This window comes from Zea mays, chromosome 1 (assembly GCF_902167145.1).
Source record: "Zea mays cultivar B73 chromosome 1, Zm-B73-REFERENCE-NAM-5.0, whole genome shotgun sequence".
Classification (NCBI taxonomy): domain Eukaryota; kingdom Viridiplantae; phylum Streptophyta; class Magnoliopsida; order Poales; family Poaceae; genus Zea; species Zea mays.
This window is the reverse complement of record NC_050096.1, coordinates 269468247-269486783: the sequence shown is the minus strand read 5'-3', so window position 1 is coordinate 269486783 and position 18537 is coordinate 269468247. Positions and strand designations below refer to the sequence as shown.

General features: G+C 44.9%; 2 protein-coding genes across 2 annotated transcripts; one reads left to right on the top strand and one right to left on the bottom strand.

Annotated features, from left to right (window-relative positions):
* Window positions 1–6852: 6852 nt before the first annotated feature.
* On the top strand, window positions 6853–12942 carry LOC100193820 (disheveled-associated activator of morphogenesis 2). Its single transcript, XM_008667002.2, has 3 exons — window positions 6853–7553; window positions 8999–9061; window positions 12646–12942. The coding sequence occupies exons 1-2, from the start codon at window positions 7002–7004 to the stop codon at window positions 9017–9019; spliced, it is 573 nt and encodes a 190-aa protein (XP_008665224.1). The 5' UTR covers window positions 6853–7001; the 3' UTR covers window positions 9020–9061; window positions 12646–12942.
* Window positions 12919–16662, bottom strand: LOC103643837 (histone H3.v1). The gene is made up of 4 exons (XM_008667001.3): window positions 15816–16662; window positions 15018–15119; window positions 13635–13901; window positions 12919–13386 (listed from the first exon to the last, which is right to left on the bottom strand). The coding sequence occupies exons 1-4, from the start codon at window positions 16314–16316 to the stop codon at window positions 13186–13188; spliced, it is 1071 nt and encodes a 356-aa protein (XP_008665223.1). The 5' UTR covers window positions 16317–16662; the 3' UTR covers window positions 12919–13185.
* Between the last annotated feature and the right edge of the window lie 1875 nt (window positions 16663–18537).

Genomic DNA, 18537 nt, shown 5'->3' with positions numbered 1-18537 from the left:
TAGTAGACTTAGAACTTTTGATTTGTCAAAATTCTCTTATTGTCAAAATTGGGTCTCTTGTGGGGAGAATTATTGATTATGGGAAAAGGGGGAGTTTTTGGCTCTTAATCATTTTTACTCTTGGATTATCTCTCTTTGTTCCCAAACAAGGGTGTTTGACTTAGAGATAGGAAAATGAATTTGATTTACAAAAACAAACCAAGTGGTGTGAAGCGTCCCCAATCCTCTGGGACTCAAATGTGATACAATTACTAGTCCCAGGAGGCTAGTAAACACATTTATACATCAGATGATTCTAGATCTGCTTAAACGAGACAAACTTATAAAGGTGGCGATCAACTTTAAGAGTTGGTCCACAACTCGGGACATATCATCAGATGAGGGCTGAAGCAGCCCGATATACGCAGTGAAGCAATTCAGCGGTCCAACAACCACAGGCAAGGTTGGGAACAGTCGTAACTCTTACCTGATCTCCTTTTTCTAAAAAACAACAAATAAGTAAGGGTGAGTACAAACGTACTCAGCAGCCCACCTTCACCCGTGGAATGGGGAAATCAGATATAATGCATGGAATATGTGGAGCTCAGGATATTTTGCAGAAACAGCAATATTTTATGCAGAGTTATTTTGAAAAACATTTTGTATTTTTGCAAAGCGCATCCTCTCCAAAAGGAGCAGGAAGTTTTTCAATATTATAACAAAATCCCCTGGACTAAACCATCCAGGTATCTCAGCAGTTCCCACTGGTTTTCATTTTCAAAAACAGCTACTGGACTTCCCGTCCACCATAGCTCACGGCTCAACCGCCGAACCTTTTAAAAACCACTTTTCTCAAAACCATCTCTTTTTTTGGAAAACAAAACATTAATTGCCATACCATACCAGACTCGTCCATTCCAGTGGACACAGACTATTCGAATAGGTTTTCAACTCTGCGCAGAGGTGTACACTTTACCCACTAGTCCGGCTCTGCGATCTCATAGCTAGTGAGACCCGAATCCGAATCTCTTTCTTTCCCCGCACGTCCTAACCTTAACGGTTATCCGGAAGGAGTCAGGCCACCACCATGTCCAAACCAGACAAAACTTTCCCCCTCCTTATCCTCCCGGTGCTCCCCAGCCTTCACAACCCTGGGGTCGGACCGCACGAGTTCAGATTGAGTGACTGCCCACACAGTATCGAGTGGTTGTACTATTTAAGAGTATAGGTAGTGAAGATGACAAACTGGTCCTTATATGAGGGGACAATCCTTCTGCTCATGCCTAAACCAGCTGAGCCAACACCTTAGGCCCTCCCCTAAACCAGGGAGTCCCTGATTATCCCACTCACAAGGTGATAAGGGTGAAAACCCTTCATCATACACATTTTGAAAAGCATTTTCTTTTGAAAACTCACACCTTTTCTCAAATCATTTGTAACAATTATATCAAGGATTGATTGCGGCAAGCAGCTTGGGTGGCCATAATAACTTGTCTCGAAATCATATCATGCATAAAATAACAGGCTGAGGGTTGTGGTTGAAAAATCACAGGTAATTTATGCATCAAAGGGATCCAGTGAGCTTGCCGTGCTTATCCGGCGAAGGGGAAGGGGAGCTCGCGGAACTGGCTTCTGGCTCCACCGCCTGGCGTAGACTTGCAGATCTGGCCCCCACGAGACGGCATGAACGCTCCGATAACTATGCAACATGAACAAGCAAACATACAAACCAGCAAGTATACCAACAAATATTTAGTATAGTGGTCAGAATAGCGATATATGGATGGGTAGAGTCTTGAGTAGAATCTGTGTCATGTGGTGTTGTGATATTACTGGTGGTGGAGCGGAGGTGCTTACCAGGAGGGTGGACTGGAGGCGAAGCGACACTATGCGTGTAGCCGGCAAAGTGGAGTAACTGAGTGGGTGGGGGTTTTCCTTGGCTGAGGGTGTTGAGTGTGTGTGGAGAGGGAGAGGGTAGCTAGGTGAGAGGGTAGCTAGGTGTATTTATAACTGTTGGTGAGAATAGTGACGAATGAGTCGTCTGACTTAGTCTGAACAGGGAAATTGTAGGCAGAATATGGGACAAGAGTATTTTGGGAGTTTTCTGGAACATGAACCATGCTTAAGGGATGACATGGTTAGATAGGGAATAGTTTGATAAGAATTTAGAAACAAGAATTATTGGAATCTGAGTTTGGAAGCCTAGTTCGAAGGAATCTCAAGGTTAAGCATGCTCAACTTGGAGAAACCTGGGATGGGTGACCAGATGGGAAGTTCCAACTGGAAGGAAAATCACAGTCACCGGAGTTCGTATGACTGAAATATTGGTCTGGCTGGTCTTAGGTGGACTGGACAGCATGACGGATGAGTAGTTGAAATTTGGGGGTGATCGGATGAACGGTGAATAGTAACGATGATGAATAGTGTCAGTGAATAGTAACGATTAATAGTAACGATGATGAATAGTAGTGATGAATAGTAATGGTGAATAGTTCGTATGAACGAACGATGAACGATGAATAGGAACTATGAACGAACGGACGAACGGTCGAATGATCGGATGAACGATCGGAATTTCGGCAGCATAACGGCAGGATAAAGATTATCTGGAAGAACGATGAATAGGGACTATGAACGAATGATGAACAATGAGTATGAACTATGAACGAACGGACGAACGATCGAATGATCAGACGAACGAACGATCGGAATTTCGGCTGCATAACGGCAGGATAAAGATTATCTGGATGAACGATGGATAGGAACTATGAACGAACGGACGAACGATCGAATGATCGATCGATCGGAATTTCGGCAGCATAACGACAGGATAAAGATTATCTGGATAAACGATGAATAGGAACTATGAACGAACGATGAGCGGTGAATAGGAACTATGAACGAACGATGAACGATCGAATGATCGAACGAACGAACGATCGGAATTTCGGCAGCATAACGGCAGGAAAAAGATTATTTGGACGAATGAACGGACGAACGATCGAACGATCGGACGAACGGACGAACGAACCATGAACGATCGGACGAACGAACGAACAAACTAAGAACAGGGGGACGAACGATCGAAGAACGACCGAGCGATGCTTATGCTAGTGTGTGCTTGTGTGGAACATGGAGTGGGTGTGTGGGGGGGGAAGAGAGTTGCCATGAAATGGCTTGGGGTGGGATGAGAGGAGGCCCTTGCCCCTCTATTTATAGCCATGGTGGGGGATTAGGGGGAGGGATGAGAGGATTAGTGGGAGATTAGCATGGATTTGTCTTATATGAGTGTAATTAGCTTGTAGAGCTCACCGTATGACACCGGAGGCATACGTATACGTATGAGCATGAGAAAAGTTATGAAGAAAATATTTGTAGGGACTTGAAAAATGATTATGAAGGTATTTCTTAGGAAGAAAATACTTGGAGATATATTGGTGGAATATTTGGGCAATATTTCTGGAAAGAATTTGAGGGGGATCACTGAGGAAATATCTGGGCAGTATTTCTGAAAAGAAATTGAGGGTGATCACTGGGGAAATATTTGTAGAATATTTTGAGGAGGATTTTGGAAAGAATATAGACCACTATATTTTATTTGCTGATATCAACTTGCAAACAAACATTTTGAAATGAAATTTGAAATTCATTTTGAATTTAGAGCAAGTTTGAGAAAATTCCAAGATTTGAATTTTTGGGATGCTACATGGTGGCAAAGAACGATTCAAATATGTCAAATCTTGTCAAAGACTATTTTTGTTCTCAATTGCATTGATGTTGCACTTCTATTTGTTGTTTTTTGATGTGTTGGCATAAATCACCAAAAAGGGGGAGATTGAAAGGGAAATGTGCCCTTGGGCCATTTCTAGTATATTTTGGTGATTAAGTGTCCAACACATATTAAGCGGGTTATTATATGCCAAATGATGAATGAAGTGCAAATCAACAAGAAGGTATGTTTCTAGACTTGGTACATTTGTTTTGGGTACTAATGAAGTTACCTAAGTGCTAGAAACAGGAAAAGAAAAAGATTGGAAGAGAGTGCTTGTGTGCAGCCAAGACTCAGCACAGTCTGGCACACCGGACTGTCCGGTGGTGCACCGGACAGTGTCCGTTGCACCAGGCTGGTCTACAGCTAACTGGCCACTCTCGGGAAAACTTTGGCGGTGTACGGCTATAATTCACCGGACTGTCCGGTGGTGCACCGGACTGTCCGGTGAGCCAACGGCCGCCAGAGCAACGGCCGGTCGCGCAATCCGCGGGCAACGCGGTGCCCAAGCCAACGGTTGGCTGGGGGCACCGGACTGTCCGGTGTGCACCGAACAGTGTCCGATGCGCCAACTAGCCTGAAACTGCAACGGTCGGCTGCGCCAGGAATGGAAGGAAATCGCGCACCGGACATGAACAGTGGCTGTCCGGTGCGCCATCCGACAGAAGGCAAGATTAGCCTTCCAAGAATGCCTCCAACGGCTCCTAGCTGCCTTGGGGCTATAAAAGGGACCCCTAGGCGCATGGAGGAGACACCTAAGCATACTTTGAGCATTCTAAGTCTTCCACACTCCGTCTCCGCGCACTTGATCGACCGTGTTAGTGATTTGAGCTCCGTTCTTATAGTGAACTCGTGGTGCTTCATTTTGAGCTCAAGTCTTGGCTTGTGTGCATGTGTATTGCTGCGGATTTGTGTGTGTTGCTTCACATCCTTACTCTTGTGCTTTCTCCGTGATCTTTATTGTAAGGGCGAGAGATTCTAACTTGTGGAGATTCCTCGCGAACGGGAAAAGAGATAAGCAAAGAAAAGTCGTGGTATTCAAGTTGATCATTGGATCACTTGAAAGGGGTTGAGTGCAACCCTCATCCATTGGGACGCCACAACGTGGAGGTAGGCAAGTGTTATACTTGTCGAACCACGGGATAAACTCGCGTGTCTTTTGTGATTGTTTTTCTATGATACTTGTGTCCGCAAGAGCTCGCTACTTAGCCATACTAACACTTAACCAAGTTTTGTGGCTATTAGTTGTTGAATTTTACAGGATCACCTATTCACCCCCCCCCCCCTCTAGGTTCTCTCAGGCGGCATGAGCGATCCATTACAGAGTGGTGGAGGAAGGTATACAGAAATCTCCAAAAGGACATTAGGAGGGGTCTCAACTCAGCTATCATCCTAGGGGCTTGGTCCTTATGGAAACTTTGTAATGCCCGTGTTTTTGAAGGAGACCAACCGCAGGTTCAAGCTGTTATGCATGCCTATTTGGAGGAGTGCCACCTTTGGTGTTTGGTAGGAGCGGTTAAACCTAGGGAGTTAGGTCCAGGGCTTGGAGTTCCTTAGGGTTGTAGTGTGTGGTGATCAAGTGTTTCTCTTTCCTTAGTCCAAGTCTCTCTTTAGTTTGTTTCGGTTCAATCCCTCACTCTTGGTTCAGAGTGGGGTGTATTTTTTTCTTTTATAAGAACCCTTCTTTTTCTTCTACCTTAATTCAATGATATGCAGCTCTCCGACATATTCAAGGAAAAAAAGATTCATTCGTTTGAATGAAGACCTTAGGTAAAGGCACATCACTAACAGGACTTAGGTCCTATATATATATATATATATATATATATATATATATATATATATATATATATATATATATATATATATATATATATATATATATATATATATATATATATATATATATATATATATATATATATATATATATATATATATATCCCAAGCTCGAGTTAAAGTTATCCCAAGCTCGAGTTAAAGTTAGATACTAAATTTTACATTGTCTTCAATTATTTACGTGATCTAATGAATTATTTTTATTTCTGATGTGGACTGAAGTTTTAGATAACATTTTCCTCCATGTTAAAGCTTGGAATGACTAAAGTTTATTGGCTAATTAGACTTTAGACCCATTACCACTAGGGCCTTGGAACTGTTTACTTGGATTATAATTTACTCAAATTATATAATCTAACTTTTATTTTAAACTTATATTGTAGTCCCACGGAAGCAGAGGTATATCGGTCTCTGGTGTTATTTGGTTGTACTCCCTCCGTTTGTTTTTATATGTCGTTTATTGGTATAATTTGAACTGTGCGAAGTCAAATAATTAAAAAAACGGAGGTAGTATTCCTATATAATAAAGCCGAAGGCGGACACAATACTCGCATCACGTGTGTCCATGTCATCATTTTTAATATCAATCATACGATTCAGATCCAATGGACACGAGCTCTCTCACCTACGTTTGTACGTATGTAACATCTAACAGGGATGGGAAGGAAATTGTTGATTACATATTTTGTTTGGTTCATCTTGGTGGCAACAACTAATATACAATCAGGTCTTATGTACAAGTATGCAAGCGAGGTTTCTGATCTGTTAGATCATGATCCAACTATAACATAATCATGGTTTGTTATTGAGTTTTCTATAAATCTACACGAGGTGACGGTGGAAGGGTTTAAGTGTTAAATGTGATACATGGTTGGATCATAATCTAATAATCAGGAACCTCACTTACACACTTGCACATAATGCCTGATTGCATATGCAACGACTAATATGGAAGCATGTACTAGGTGCAAGCATGCAATCAGACATTTTGATTTGAGATCCAGCGGTATATCAAATTTAGCATTTAAACCCTTCCACCACTTAACTTTATAAAAAGAAACTTTAACAAAACACAATTGTATTTACCGTTGGATACAGATCTAATGGACTAAAAAGTTAATTTGTACGTTTGCATCTAATAACTGTTTACATATTAGTATTAGTTGTTGTCCATTGTATATTAGTTGTTGCCCAACTTGATAACAGCACGGCGGGGTCCCGTTGATAGTGAAGCAAACAAAATGATCATGACCTGACTCTGAAACCTCGTGGAGGTGGAATTGGAACCCAGGCCCGCACAGCAAGCCCATTTGCCGGCACCTACCCAGGCTCCCCGCCTACCCATACTTATACACGTTATGACGCCCCACCGAAGCGGAGAAAAAAAAACGTGCTGTCTTCCCGTCTCTTCCCAATGCGGCGTCTCGCTCTCCTCTTCCTCCTGCCTCTCCTCCTCGCCACCGGCGTCACCACGGCGTCAGCGGAGCCCGCGACCCCTCCCGCCTCTCCTCCTCCTCCTCCTCCTCCTCCTCCTCCTCCTCCTCCTCCACCGCCTCCGCCGACCCTCGCCGAGCTCCTCCCGAAGTACGGCCTGCCCCCGGGCATCTTCCCCTCGACCGTCACCGCCTTCTCGCTCGCCAGCAACGGCAGCCTCACCGTCGACCTCGCGGGGCCCTGCTACGTACACTTCGAGTATCTCACCTACTTCGAGCCCCACATCACGGGGGTGCTCCGCTACGGCTCCCTCTCCGACCTCCAGGGCATCCAGGTCCGCCGCTTCCTCATCTGGTTCAACGTCATCCGCATCAAGGTCGACCTACCCCCGCCTCCGCGCTACGTCTACCTCGACATCGGGTGGATCACGCGCAAGCTCCCTGCTGCGGACTTCCAGTCGCTCCACGCCTGCGAGGACTCCAGGAGGTGCCGCCTCACCTCCGCGCTTGCCGTCGCCGCCAAATGGTTCCAGGTACCTACCCCAAGTTCTTCAGCAACCTGACTGTGTTGAACCAGTTCCTTGTCTGTGCTTATCGGATATTATCAGTAAACCTAGTCCAGGATGGCAAATTGTGTAGACAAGTATCCAGTGAGTTTGATTTCTGTCTGCGTTTTTTTTTTTTTTGGGTGGGGTGGGGGTCAAACCCGTGGATTCCAGTGAAGTTATCGTAGGAGTTTCGTACGGGGCTTGTGCTCTTTCTAGAGGCTTTCTCGTTGTTTGATGTTGATGGTGATTGGTTTTGACATTTCTGTAGACTGGATGTAGCGTGGTTGCTAAGGGAGAACATGCTGAGAATTTCTTATTGTGAATAAAATTGACATGGCAATTAAAGGGACGCCACGCGACTGTAAAATATTCATATGCATGACTTCATCGCGAGGAAGGTTCATTAGAGGGTCCTAAATATAGTTTACCTTTCAATTTTATTACATGTTAACTTTGCGCTGGGAGAGTAAGGTATTGAGGATCAGTGTAGTTACTGATTACGGTGCTGGTGAAAGAGGTCTAATGATTTGAGATTATTGTTTGTGGTATTGCGCTATTTACTGAACAAGAGGCTGGGCTGGTAGCATCACACTATTACTGAAAGAAGACACTCTACCTATACTCAAGTGATTTCTTTGTTGGTAGTACTTAAGCATTTCTATGCTTATGGTTGCTGAAATTTACTTTGGTACACTGTTTTAAATGCGTCCCCGTCCAGGCGGTGGTCCAACGCCTAGGCGCCTTGCTCGCCTAGGCGTCCAAACGACAGTCCAACACCTTGTCTCGCCATACCGCTTTAAAAACCATGCTTTGGTACGAGTTATCTTTTTGAACTGTAGTAGCCCTATTGTTTAGTTCTTACGGATAGTTATATGCAATATGCTTGCTCAACAATTGTTTATACAAATTAATTTGGTTTTTCAATCTCTCCAGTGGTAAACTAGAAATGCAAAATATTTGAGAATTTAGTCATGAAGGGGCACAGCAAGGGGGGCCAATCAAATTGAACTTGATTTGGGTATTCTGTAATATTATGCACTCAGTGGCTCAATAGAATCACTGGCTGAAGGTAATAGGAATTATTATTGCTTAGAGTGATCAATCTGAATTGAGCTTTTTTTAGATTCTCTTAGGTCATTTACTATCAGGATAAATGATCCCATCTAGGGGAAAATTGCTACAGGTTAAACAGATTATTTTGAGAATCTGACTTGTCACCGTCGACATTAAATTCTCTCCGAAATGATGCATGTGACCTGTAGACATGATATTATGATACGATTTTCATGTATGTACACAATTGGTATGCTTGGGTTGGGTGCATGTCACCTTCCAACTGGGAAGATGGCCTTTCTTTAGCAGAGTTTGATACGATATTTGTTTTTTGTATGTTAGTTTGCTTGATCTAAATACTGTGTTGGACCTTGCAGGACTTCTTTGCCCAATTTTAGGGGATGGGGAAGGCCTACGATTTGACAACAGCAGTGGATGAGGTAATATAGTATTTTGATTATGAAGATCTGCATCACCTGTTATCTTTCATCTTGATATTGCTAATAAATGGTCATCTACGGTTTACAAATAATCTATGGCAGTTTCAGTTGATAAGGTATATTTTGCTTAGAGAACAGTTTCAGTTAGGTCTTGTTAGGTTCCAGTGGCGTATCCAGGATTTTAGTATAGGGTATGCCAACTAAAATTTAGATATACATTCGATCAAATTATTTTGGTCAAACCATTTAATAATTCAGTGATAGTTTAAAATTTAAACGTTATTTGGTATGCATACACTAAATTACACAATAACTCTTATATTTAAAGATTAAGTTAAAAACAATGATAAGTCTTAAATTTAAAAATCAAGTTAAAAATATTCTCAAACTATAATACTCCATTCGTCTCAAAATATAGTTCTTTCTGTTAGACTCTGTGTGTGAGTGTATGTGGGCCGGCACCACTGTTGGGCTGCCGACCCATTAGGGTTAGGTTTTCCTGTGTCCCTATATATTGTAATCCTCCTCTATGCAATAGATCAAGCAGTTCACATTCCAACATGGTATCAGAGGATTAGGTTTAGTGTTTTCCAGCAGCCGCCTCCCACCCCACAGGCTTCCCCGCCGCCGTCCCCGGGAGGCTCCTCCCTCCCGGGGCGGCACATGCCCACCCGCGCCCGCTGCCTCCCCTGACGGCGGCCGTTCGCGCTCGGCGTCCGCGGCCTTCCTGCGCGTCGCGGCCCCTGCGCGCAGCGCCCGCCTCTCCCCTCCCGCCGGTGGCTCCCCTTCCCCAGGCCGCGCTCGCGCTGGACCGCGCCTGGCCGGAGGCCACGGGCCTGCGCCAGGGCCGCCCCCGGCCGGAGGAGCCACGAGCCTGTGCCATGGCTGCGCCCGAGCCCGCTTGGAGACACGGCGACTGAGCGCAGCGGCGCCGGCAGCTCAGCGGAGGGCCAGCTTCCGGAGGGCGGACGCGCGGGCTGGGTGCACGCCCGCCTGCCGCGACCTCCCATCTCCATCTTCCCCAAGGTTTGGAGCTCCCATGGCGCCCAGCTTCCTCCGGCTCTGCTCGGCCACGCTAGGCCCTAAGCCGAGCTCTTGTTCTCCGTCCATGGCGTCTCCCCTGCGAGCTCCTCCCTCAACGTCGGCCTTCCCCCTGCTCTTCCCAGCCCTTGGCCAGGGAGCGCCCAGGTTCGGCGACCTCCCAACTCCATGGACGCAGGGACCTCCTTCCTCCTCCATCCAGCGCCCCCTCATATCTCCCAGCCGCTGGACCTCCCCTCCCCACGGCCGCCCCCGCCCCTTCCCTGCAGCCCGGCGTCGTGGCCGCCCCTTCCCTCATGTCGGCCAGCCCCTCCCCTTCCCTGGTTGCACGCATGCCGCCTCACTGGCCGTGGGCGCCCCCCCTTCCCCGGCCTCCCAAGCCGCGCCACCGGATCCGCGCGCCCCTGTGTCTGCGTCGCTAGATCCACGAGCATGCAGGCGCGCGCCGGCGTTCTCTCCCTAGTGTCGATCACCTCGACCAGCAGCACCAAGTAGCGCCACCCTTCGAACTTCTCCCGTCACAGTGCAGTCAACACCCCTTGCCAGGTCCGGCGCAAGCCCCTGCCCGGCTGGACCCGCCCCGCTGCCCACCCCTTCATCGCCTTCGTTGGATCCGTCGCTGTTGCGGCCTTCCCGGCCGGATCCCCGTTGCTGCGACCATCCTGGCTCGATCTGCCGTCCCTTTGGCCGGATCGCGTCTTCCCTGCTGGATTTGTCGCTGTCGTGGCCTTCCCGGCCGGATCCATCATTCCCCTTCTATTCTGCCGCGGGTGCGGACACCCTGACCGGCGCAGACGCGTGCGCTGCCGCCGGCCTCCCTGGCGGGGCTCCTCGACAACCGGACGACCGAAGAAGCAAAAAGGTTCTTGGCCTGCTGGTGCTCTTTTGTTGCACCGCCCCGCCGATCGTTGACGCTCGAATGTCGACCCCTCATGAAGATCAGGCTTCTGTTGCGCGTCTCCCGACAGCGATCACCTCGACTTCGGCTACCTCGGCATCTAGGGGCTATCGTCTTCTTGCAGCACACACCGGTCTCTACTCCAGCCTCAACTTCCGCACCATCACAACGCTGCGACTGCGGGGGGATTTCAACCCGTCGGCTCCTACCTTCGGCATCTACTCCAGTCTCATCGTGTGTGGTGCCCTCGTTGCGACTGCGGGGGGATGTTAGACTGTGTGTGTGAGTGTATGTGGGCCGGCACCACTGTTGGGCTGCCGGCCCATTAGGGTTAGGGTTTCCTGTGTCTCTATATATTGTAGTCCTCCTCTATGCAATAGATCAAGCAGTTCACATTCCAACACTTTCTATCCTTTTTTCGTCCACATTCGAATGAATGTAGACATACACGCAAACTACATTCATAGATTAATTAATGAATGTATATTTAGTCTAAAACGAATTATATTTTCGGACCGTTGGAGTATAAAAATAGATGAAAAGCTATAATGATAGTTTATAAAATGTAGTGTAGACATGAAAAGGAGATTTATCTAATTTTTTTAGCTAGGACCTTCTAAAAGATACAATCAATGTCTTGACTTAAACCTACACCCAACAGTCTAGTATTCAATGGTATCTTTTCAAAAAATCCCGAGACTTTGTTAGATAAGTCCTAAGGCCATAGGCTTAAACACAAAAATCACAAGCTACAAGACAATTAGCGCAATATTCTTTCTACGTTGACATTTTTAGTTTTTTTATTTCTCCCTCTCTCTACATATATATACACACACTGAACATGTGAGGTATGCCAGGGCATACATGACATATCCCCTAGCTACGCCACTGTTCGACTGCATAGGGATTGAATTACTTCCAATCCCTCTCAATTCACTCTTAACCGAACAAGTCTTTAGGTGGAAATTTGTTTGTTGGGGCATATGTTTGCTTCCTTGTTTCCAAATGAAACAAGCGACTTTGTAGAGTTTGTATCACTTATTTCCTCCTTTCCGTGTGTGGGTGGGTGCACATCTCATTATGCGCTCCTACAAGATCCAATTCAATTTTTGGGCCCATAACAATTTATGTGTATAGTTCTAGTGCTCTGATAATGCCACCTAGGTTTCGTTGGGGTGGTGCTGGAATAACAGAATTGCTACCCGATTTATTTATTCAAGGTTTGGTTTAGATTGGTCATATTTGCCTTGTAGTGAGATGTGTCAAGAGCAGCTAACGCAGAGTAGTGAGATGTGTCTGGCATGTGGACTTCAAACAAAAGTTGAGCTTTTTAAATACTTCCTTCATCCCAAAATAGTATTCATTTTAAGATATTAATAGATTCATACGTCTTTTATATATGTGTCTAGGTTTATTGTCATTAATTTGAATATGGACAAAAAAAGCCTAAAACGACTAGTATATTGGGACGGAGGGAGTGCAAATAGAGTTGTGGCCAGATACTCAGATAGTCAGATGTCCCATTGATTGCCTTTTCTGATAACTCGTTATCTTATCAACTAATGCCGTGTGTTTTCTATTTTTATGCCTCTAAACCTGGTCTCCAGTTACTCTACTAATTTTTTTTCTTACAACCTTCCTGTAGTTCCCTGCCTTCGAGTCTTCGACGGCCGAAAAGGAATTGTGTGAACCTTGAACGAGCTGGAACACCGCCATTGTTACTCTCTCTACACGCGATGTAGCTAATCAAGCTGTTATCTCATTTCTACATCTGTCGACGTTTCATCTTGTGGGTTGTGCATAAACATGTTGAGAACATGTAGCAAATATGATGAAGTTGCTTGTTTCATCATTTGGTCGGAAGCTTAAAGCAGTACCGCAGAAAAATGAAACAATCTTTTTCAGCAGTAAATAAAGATGGGAAAAGGGAAGTTTGCAATTAGTCGGGGCAACGATTGGAGGTGATCTTTCCCCTAGACCGAGTACAAGCCTTGTTTTTAATATAATATAATTGTGAAATTAATATACTAATTTTGAATTTCAGTGCTATCACGTTATTTACCGTTCACAGAGACACGAATTTGTTTTAACACTAGTGTTGCCCGAAGCACGACATTACCTAAATCCCTGGGTAGAGAATTTAGCAACATTACCAATGAGTAGAACTCCGAGCAAAGCATAGAACCTATGTAGAGTTAGGTGGCCGAGGGTCCCTGAACACCGAGGAGGAACCACCAGATGCGGCCGGGGAAGGTGATGTGGCTACATAGTTACTTCCTGGCAACGATGCTGAATAAAGAGCAGGAGGTTGTCCTGGGTGTATATTTGTGGCGAAGCGTGATGGACTTGCCGTAGAGAATGTTGCCGGACTCCTTGGAGTGTGGCCCTGTAACATTAGATGTGGTTCTTTAGCCAACGTGAGAGTACTAATACCAACCTAATAAAGTTAGAAATAGTATACAAGCAAACTGGCAGCATTGACAGGATTATCTTTATTTACTACTTAAGTTAATTCGAGGTCTCACTCTTGTGGTATGCTACCATTTAAACACTTGCCAAAAGCATGTAACACAGACAAAAATAGATATGGACTTGCAACAAGACTGTTGAATGAGCACAATTCGGACAGCTTACCTGTAGAGAACCAAACGGTGACCTCGCAAAAGAGGCTGTTGAAGGAGAGATACTGTGGAAGTGATGCAAGGGGCGTCCAGGAGTGCCCTGGTTGGAACCAGCATCTGAATCGCCAGCAACATCACCAAAATTGACATCAACAGTCATTCTAGGGGCCAACCTAGAAACAGAACTTCCATCTGTTGCGTTTTCTGATGGCTGGGGCATGGCAGCGCGCAATGAAGCCTGCATGTTGCGCCTTCGGATTTCTTCTTCAGCATTTAAGACCTATTCAAACAGCCAAAACAATGGTGTTTAGTATCTGATGATGAAGTTCTCAGTCAGAATAAAAGAGAGCAGCAAACCAACCAAATAGCAGTGCATGTATATGCTGCTAATTATTCCTTCTAAATAATGGGCTGAGGGACAAAACGACAAGCATGATACTTATTTGAATATAGGAGATACCTCCTCAAATCACAAATGTAAGGGGGTGTTTGGTTAGAAGGACTAAAGATTAGTCTCTAGTTTTTAGTCCCATTTAGTCCCTTTTTTGCCAAACACTAGGACTAAAATATGGACTAAAATGATTTAGTCTTTAGTCCTTCACATAGGTGCTAAAAGAGACTAAAAGCCCACATATGAGTGTATTCCAAGAGCATTTGAGTCTATTTAGTCCCTAGAACCAAACAAGTAGGGACTAAAGTTTAGTCCTAGAACTAAAGTTTAGTCCTAAGACTAATTGAAACCAAACATGGCCTAAGTTCATCTAGATCTTCCCTAAGTTTTAACTTCGACTGTGCTATTTTCCCATAATGTTCGAAAAGAAATTACTTATATATATTGCGAAAGTATTTTTTCCATAATGAATCTAGCAATTTCACTTTTGTGTCATCAATCTACATACATTTTCAGATATTGCTAGTCAAAGGTATTGACTTAGAACAAATCTAGACAGACCTATATTTAGGTTTATAGAAAGTAGATACCAAAACTTTGGAGTGACATTATGCTAAAGTAATTCAACGCCCCATGCACATAGGAAGTTACTTGAAATTTCCAATCATGCAGTGAAGCGGCTGGACTTACCTTTGCAAGTTTCATTCCCAATGGGTATATAATATATGCAACTCATCCTAGTTCGCAGCAATTTTTTTCCTACCACTAATCGCGAAGTTCCAGAACAACACAGGTTAAGCTATGCTTCATTTAGGGTCAACTGTGAAAGGTTACTATTGTTTCATTCAATCCATTCAGACCAATATGTTACCAGATTGGGGTGCCATCTGACATTCTGACATAGCCCAGTACTTGTTCAGCTGACGAATATGCAGCAAATGCTCATTTGTTTTAAACTATAACCACAGAAATCAAAGAAATATAAATAATGGAAGAAATAGATACCTGCTTCAGCATCTGCACAAGGCCATGCTTCTTTTTATTTAGGGCGTCCAGCTTTTCATTAAGTTTTCTGTTCTTGTCATCAATTCCATCAGGATAACTCGCCTGGCATAAATGTAAAACAATGGTTATTTTCTATAAAGCCACATAGATAGATAGTGCTTTGCAACATAACAAAAATAAAACACAAAAGTAAAATGTTTAGACACCTATTCAGATGCAAGCAATACGCAAGCTTACTTGGTTGTGCTCAAGTACTTGTGCTTTCAAAAGAGCACCAGAGAAAATCTCCAAGTAAATAATACAACAGTCTCAATCCAAATAATTTTACGTTCAGCAGCAATCGAGCATTCCAAGTTCCTAACAGAAGAACGTAATACTGTTTTGGTCAACTATAAACTACAATGTTTAGTGCTGACTAATCTATCTCAGAAGATTCATTCTTCACTGCAAGAAGGAAATAGCTTCCAATTTTATTTTTTTTTTTGCCAGACTGAACAAGTACGCAGATGCCTAATCTAGAATCTACTTCCAGAACTCATTATTGTCAATTCCTTCATGGAAACTTAACTCTTAATTGCATCCATCAATATCCTCCTACAGTCCTACGCACTGCAATACTTAATTTCTTTCATGACTAACTTGCAACATACAGTCTCAGTATCTACAGCGTTCCCTAAATTTCCGATTGCTATTAGCAATTCTAAGTGTCACGGTCTCATAGCAATTACACACAGATACCCATGGACAAACAATGAACTGAAAGCCAAAGTGGTAAAGAAGAATTCGGACGGCCCTCACCTCCTCCTCCGGCTTTGGGTCAACACCTTCACTTTCACCCTGACCTTCTTCCGCATCGCCATCAACGACTACCTCCCCCGCATCTTCCATGTCCGCGTCCTCCACCGCCCCCTCCTCTTCTTCCTCCTGCTGTTCCGGATCCTCCGCCTCCGCCTCCACGTTCCCCTGCTCCTCCTGATGTTGCTGGTCCTGGTCCTGGTCGTGCTGCAACTGCTCCTGCTCCTCTTCTCCCCCGTCGCCCGCTCCTCCCTCCTCGTCCGGTGCCTCCCGCTCGGGGTCCGCGGCGCCACGGCCGCCATCCATGCCCGAGGAGGACGGGGAGGCCTGCCCCAGCGGCGTCCCGGCGAGGCGCGCGACAGCACGGAAGCGGTTGCGCAGGAGGCGGCGGAACCGCTTCACGTCGAGGGTCGGCCGGGGCGCCTCCCATCGGCGCGGGGCAGAGGCGCCGCTGTCGGGGCCGCCAATGTGGAGGTTGCCGCGGTACATCGAGATCGCCACCATCCTCCAGTCCAGGGTCCCTGCCCGCTCCGACCGCCGCGGCGACGTAGGGTTTGGTGGGTTCTGCTCCGATGCGGTGGGCGTGTGTGGCGTGTGGGTAGAGATGGCAATGGGTACCCGAAACCCGAAACCCGATGGGTTTTTACCCCATTAGGGTACGGGTTTGGGCCAATTTTCATACCCGTGGGTTTGTTAATGGGCATAAATCTGTACCCAGCGGGTTTATGGGTACGGGTTTGTTCCTATAGTACCCAAACCCGTGAACCCGTGGGTTTTTTAAACCCGACCAAACCTAGTGCATATTGTCATTTTATTTTATAAACGAACAAGAAACTTGTTATTCCTTATTTGCTTCATAATTTTTAACAATTGGTGAATGTATCAGTAATCGGTGAGAGTGTTGCTTGCTTGCTATTATAGTTTTTACTAGCGTTATATATGTGGTGGATGGATAACTTAGTGCAAGGTCACTTAATTATACAACTTATTATTTGTATTTCATTCTCTCTACTAATAATTTTTATACCAAATCATGAACTCGTTGTTTATTACATAGATTTTGGATCATGATATCATTAATCATTATGATACTTATTGATTATGAGAAGATAATTATATTGGAGATGAAACCCGTGGGTAACCCATGGGTACCCGTTAACCCGATGGGTACGGGTTTGGGCAAAATCTCAAACCCGTCACGGGTACGGGTTTTTTAATGGGCATAGATATTTTTCACGGGTACGGGTTTGGGACGGCAAAACCCAGCGGGTTTGTACCCGTTGCCATCTCTACGTGTGGGTAGGGGTTAGTTGCGGTCACGGCTCTGGACTGGATGCCTGGGGATTCCGTTCGGTTCATCGGGTGCGGTGGACTTTTTCGCGTTTCTGCGGCCGATTTTTTTTTTTTTTTTTGCATTTTGGCCCTTAAAAAATCATGTTTAATGTTATTTTTGGATCATTTGCTCGTCGTCATATCCTATGGCATCGAGGTAACACAGCGCCGCCATCAACGTGGCACTGAGCTCGACGCCAAAATTTATAACGTCGAACTCGGTTGTGTAACCATAAAGCCTATCTAGCCTAATCGGTACAACGGAAGGCTCTTAACCTTGTGGTATTGTGGTTGTGGGCTCGAGCCCCACAGTGGACATTCAATACCTTTTGTCTTTGTCACTGATTTGTTTTTTTTAGATTTTTCGGTTATGTCGCTGATTTGTCCGTCCAGATTTATTTCTCATCCAGTTTTTTTGTTTTTCTTATAAATCAGTCACAAAAACAAAAAATATCTGGATAAATAAACAAATCAGTCACAAAGACGGCCAACGCCGGTGTTCCAAACGTTGTTCCAAATGTTAACCACATCTAATGCCAAAACACTTGCCGAAATGGAGCATTTTGTAAGCATGCACGCTAGCTAGCTTTCCTGCTTTGCTTGCAGAGAAGTCCAGAGATCCTTCTGGGAGATGCTGCATGCAGCGGTTCATTATTCTGGTCTAATATATGTTGACTTGACTATTTCACCGCACGTCTGCATCCTATATGTGGCGCCGTTAGCGTTTTTTTTATTGTGATGATGATCAGTTGGGTTTATTTAGCGGCTTCCTGTTCTTGAACCTTCGCGTTAACCAATGTCATTTCTTTCGTCGTACTCGTACTTTCCGATGCATGATGTTGTTTGTCAAACAAAAGGAATTGGCCGGACTCGACAGGCAATCAGTCAAGAACACATCATATAGCCACCCGTATGGCTAAGTACGTGCTGAAACGTTCATGACAGTATTGTAGTGGGTTTTTGTGTGTTTCCTCAATCGACAAATGTAGTGCTAGCAAAGAATTTTGGATGAGAAATAAATCTGGACGGATAAATCAATGACAAACGAAAAATCTAGACAAAAAAAATCAGTGACAAAGACAAAAAAAAATATTAAACGTCCACCGTGGGGCTCGAACCCACAACCGGTTAAAAGCCTTGTGCTCTACCAACTAAGCTAGACGGGCTTTGTGCCTACAAAAAACCCAGCTTGGCGCCATAGATTTTGGCGCCGAGCTCGGTGCCACGTCGGCGCCATAGCACCTGTGTTACCTCGGCACCATAGGCTATGAGGTCGAGCAAAGGGTCCAAAAATGACGTTAAATTTTTCTAGAGTCTAAACATGATTTATTTTCCGATAAAGGGCTAAAATGGAAAAAGATCGGTTTCTGGGGCGGGTTGCCGTGCCCATCAT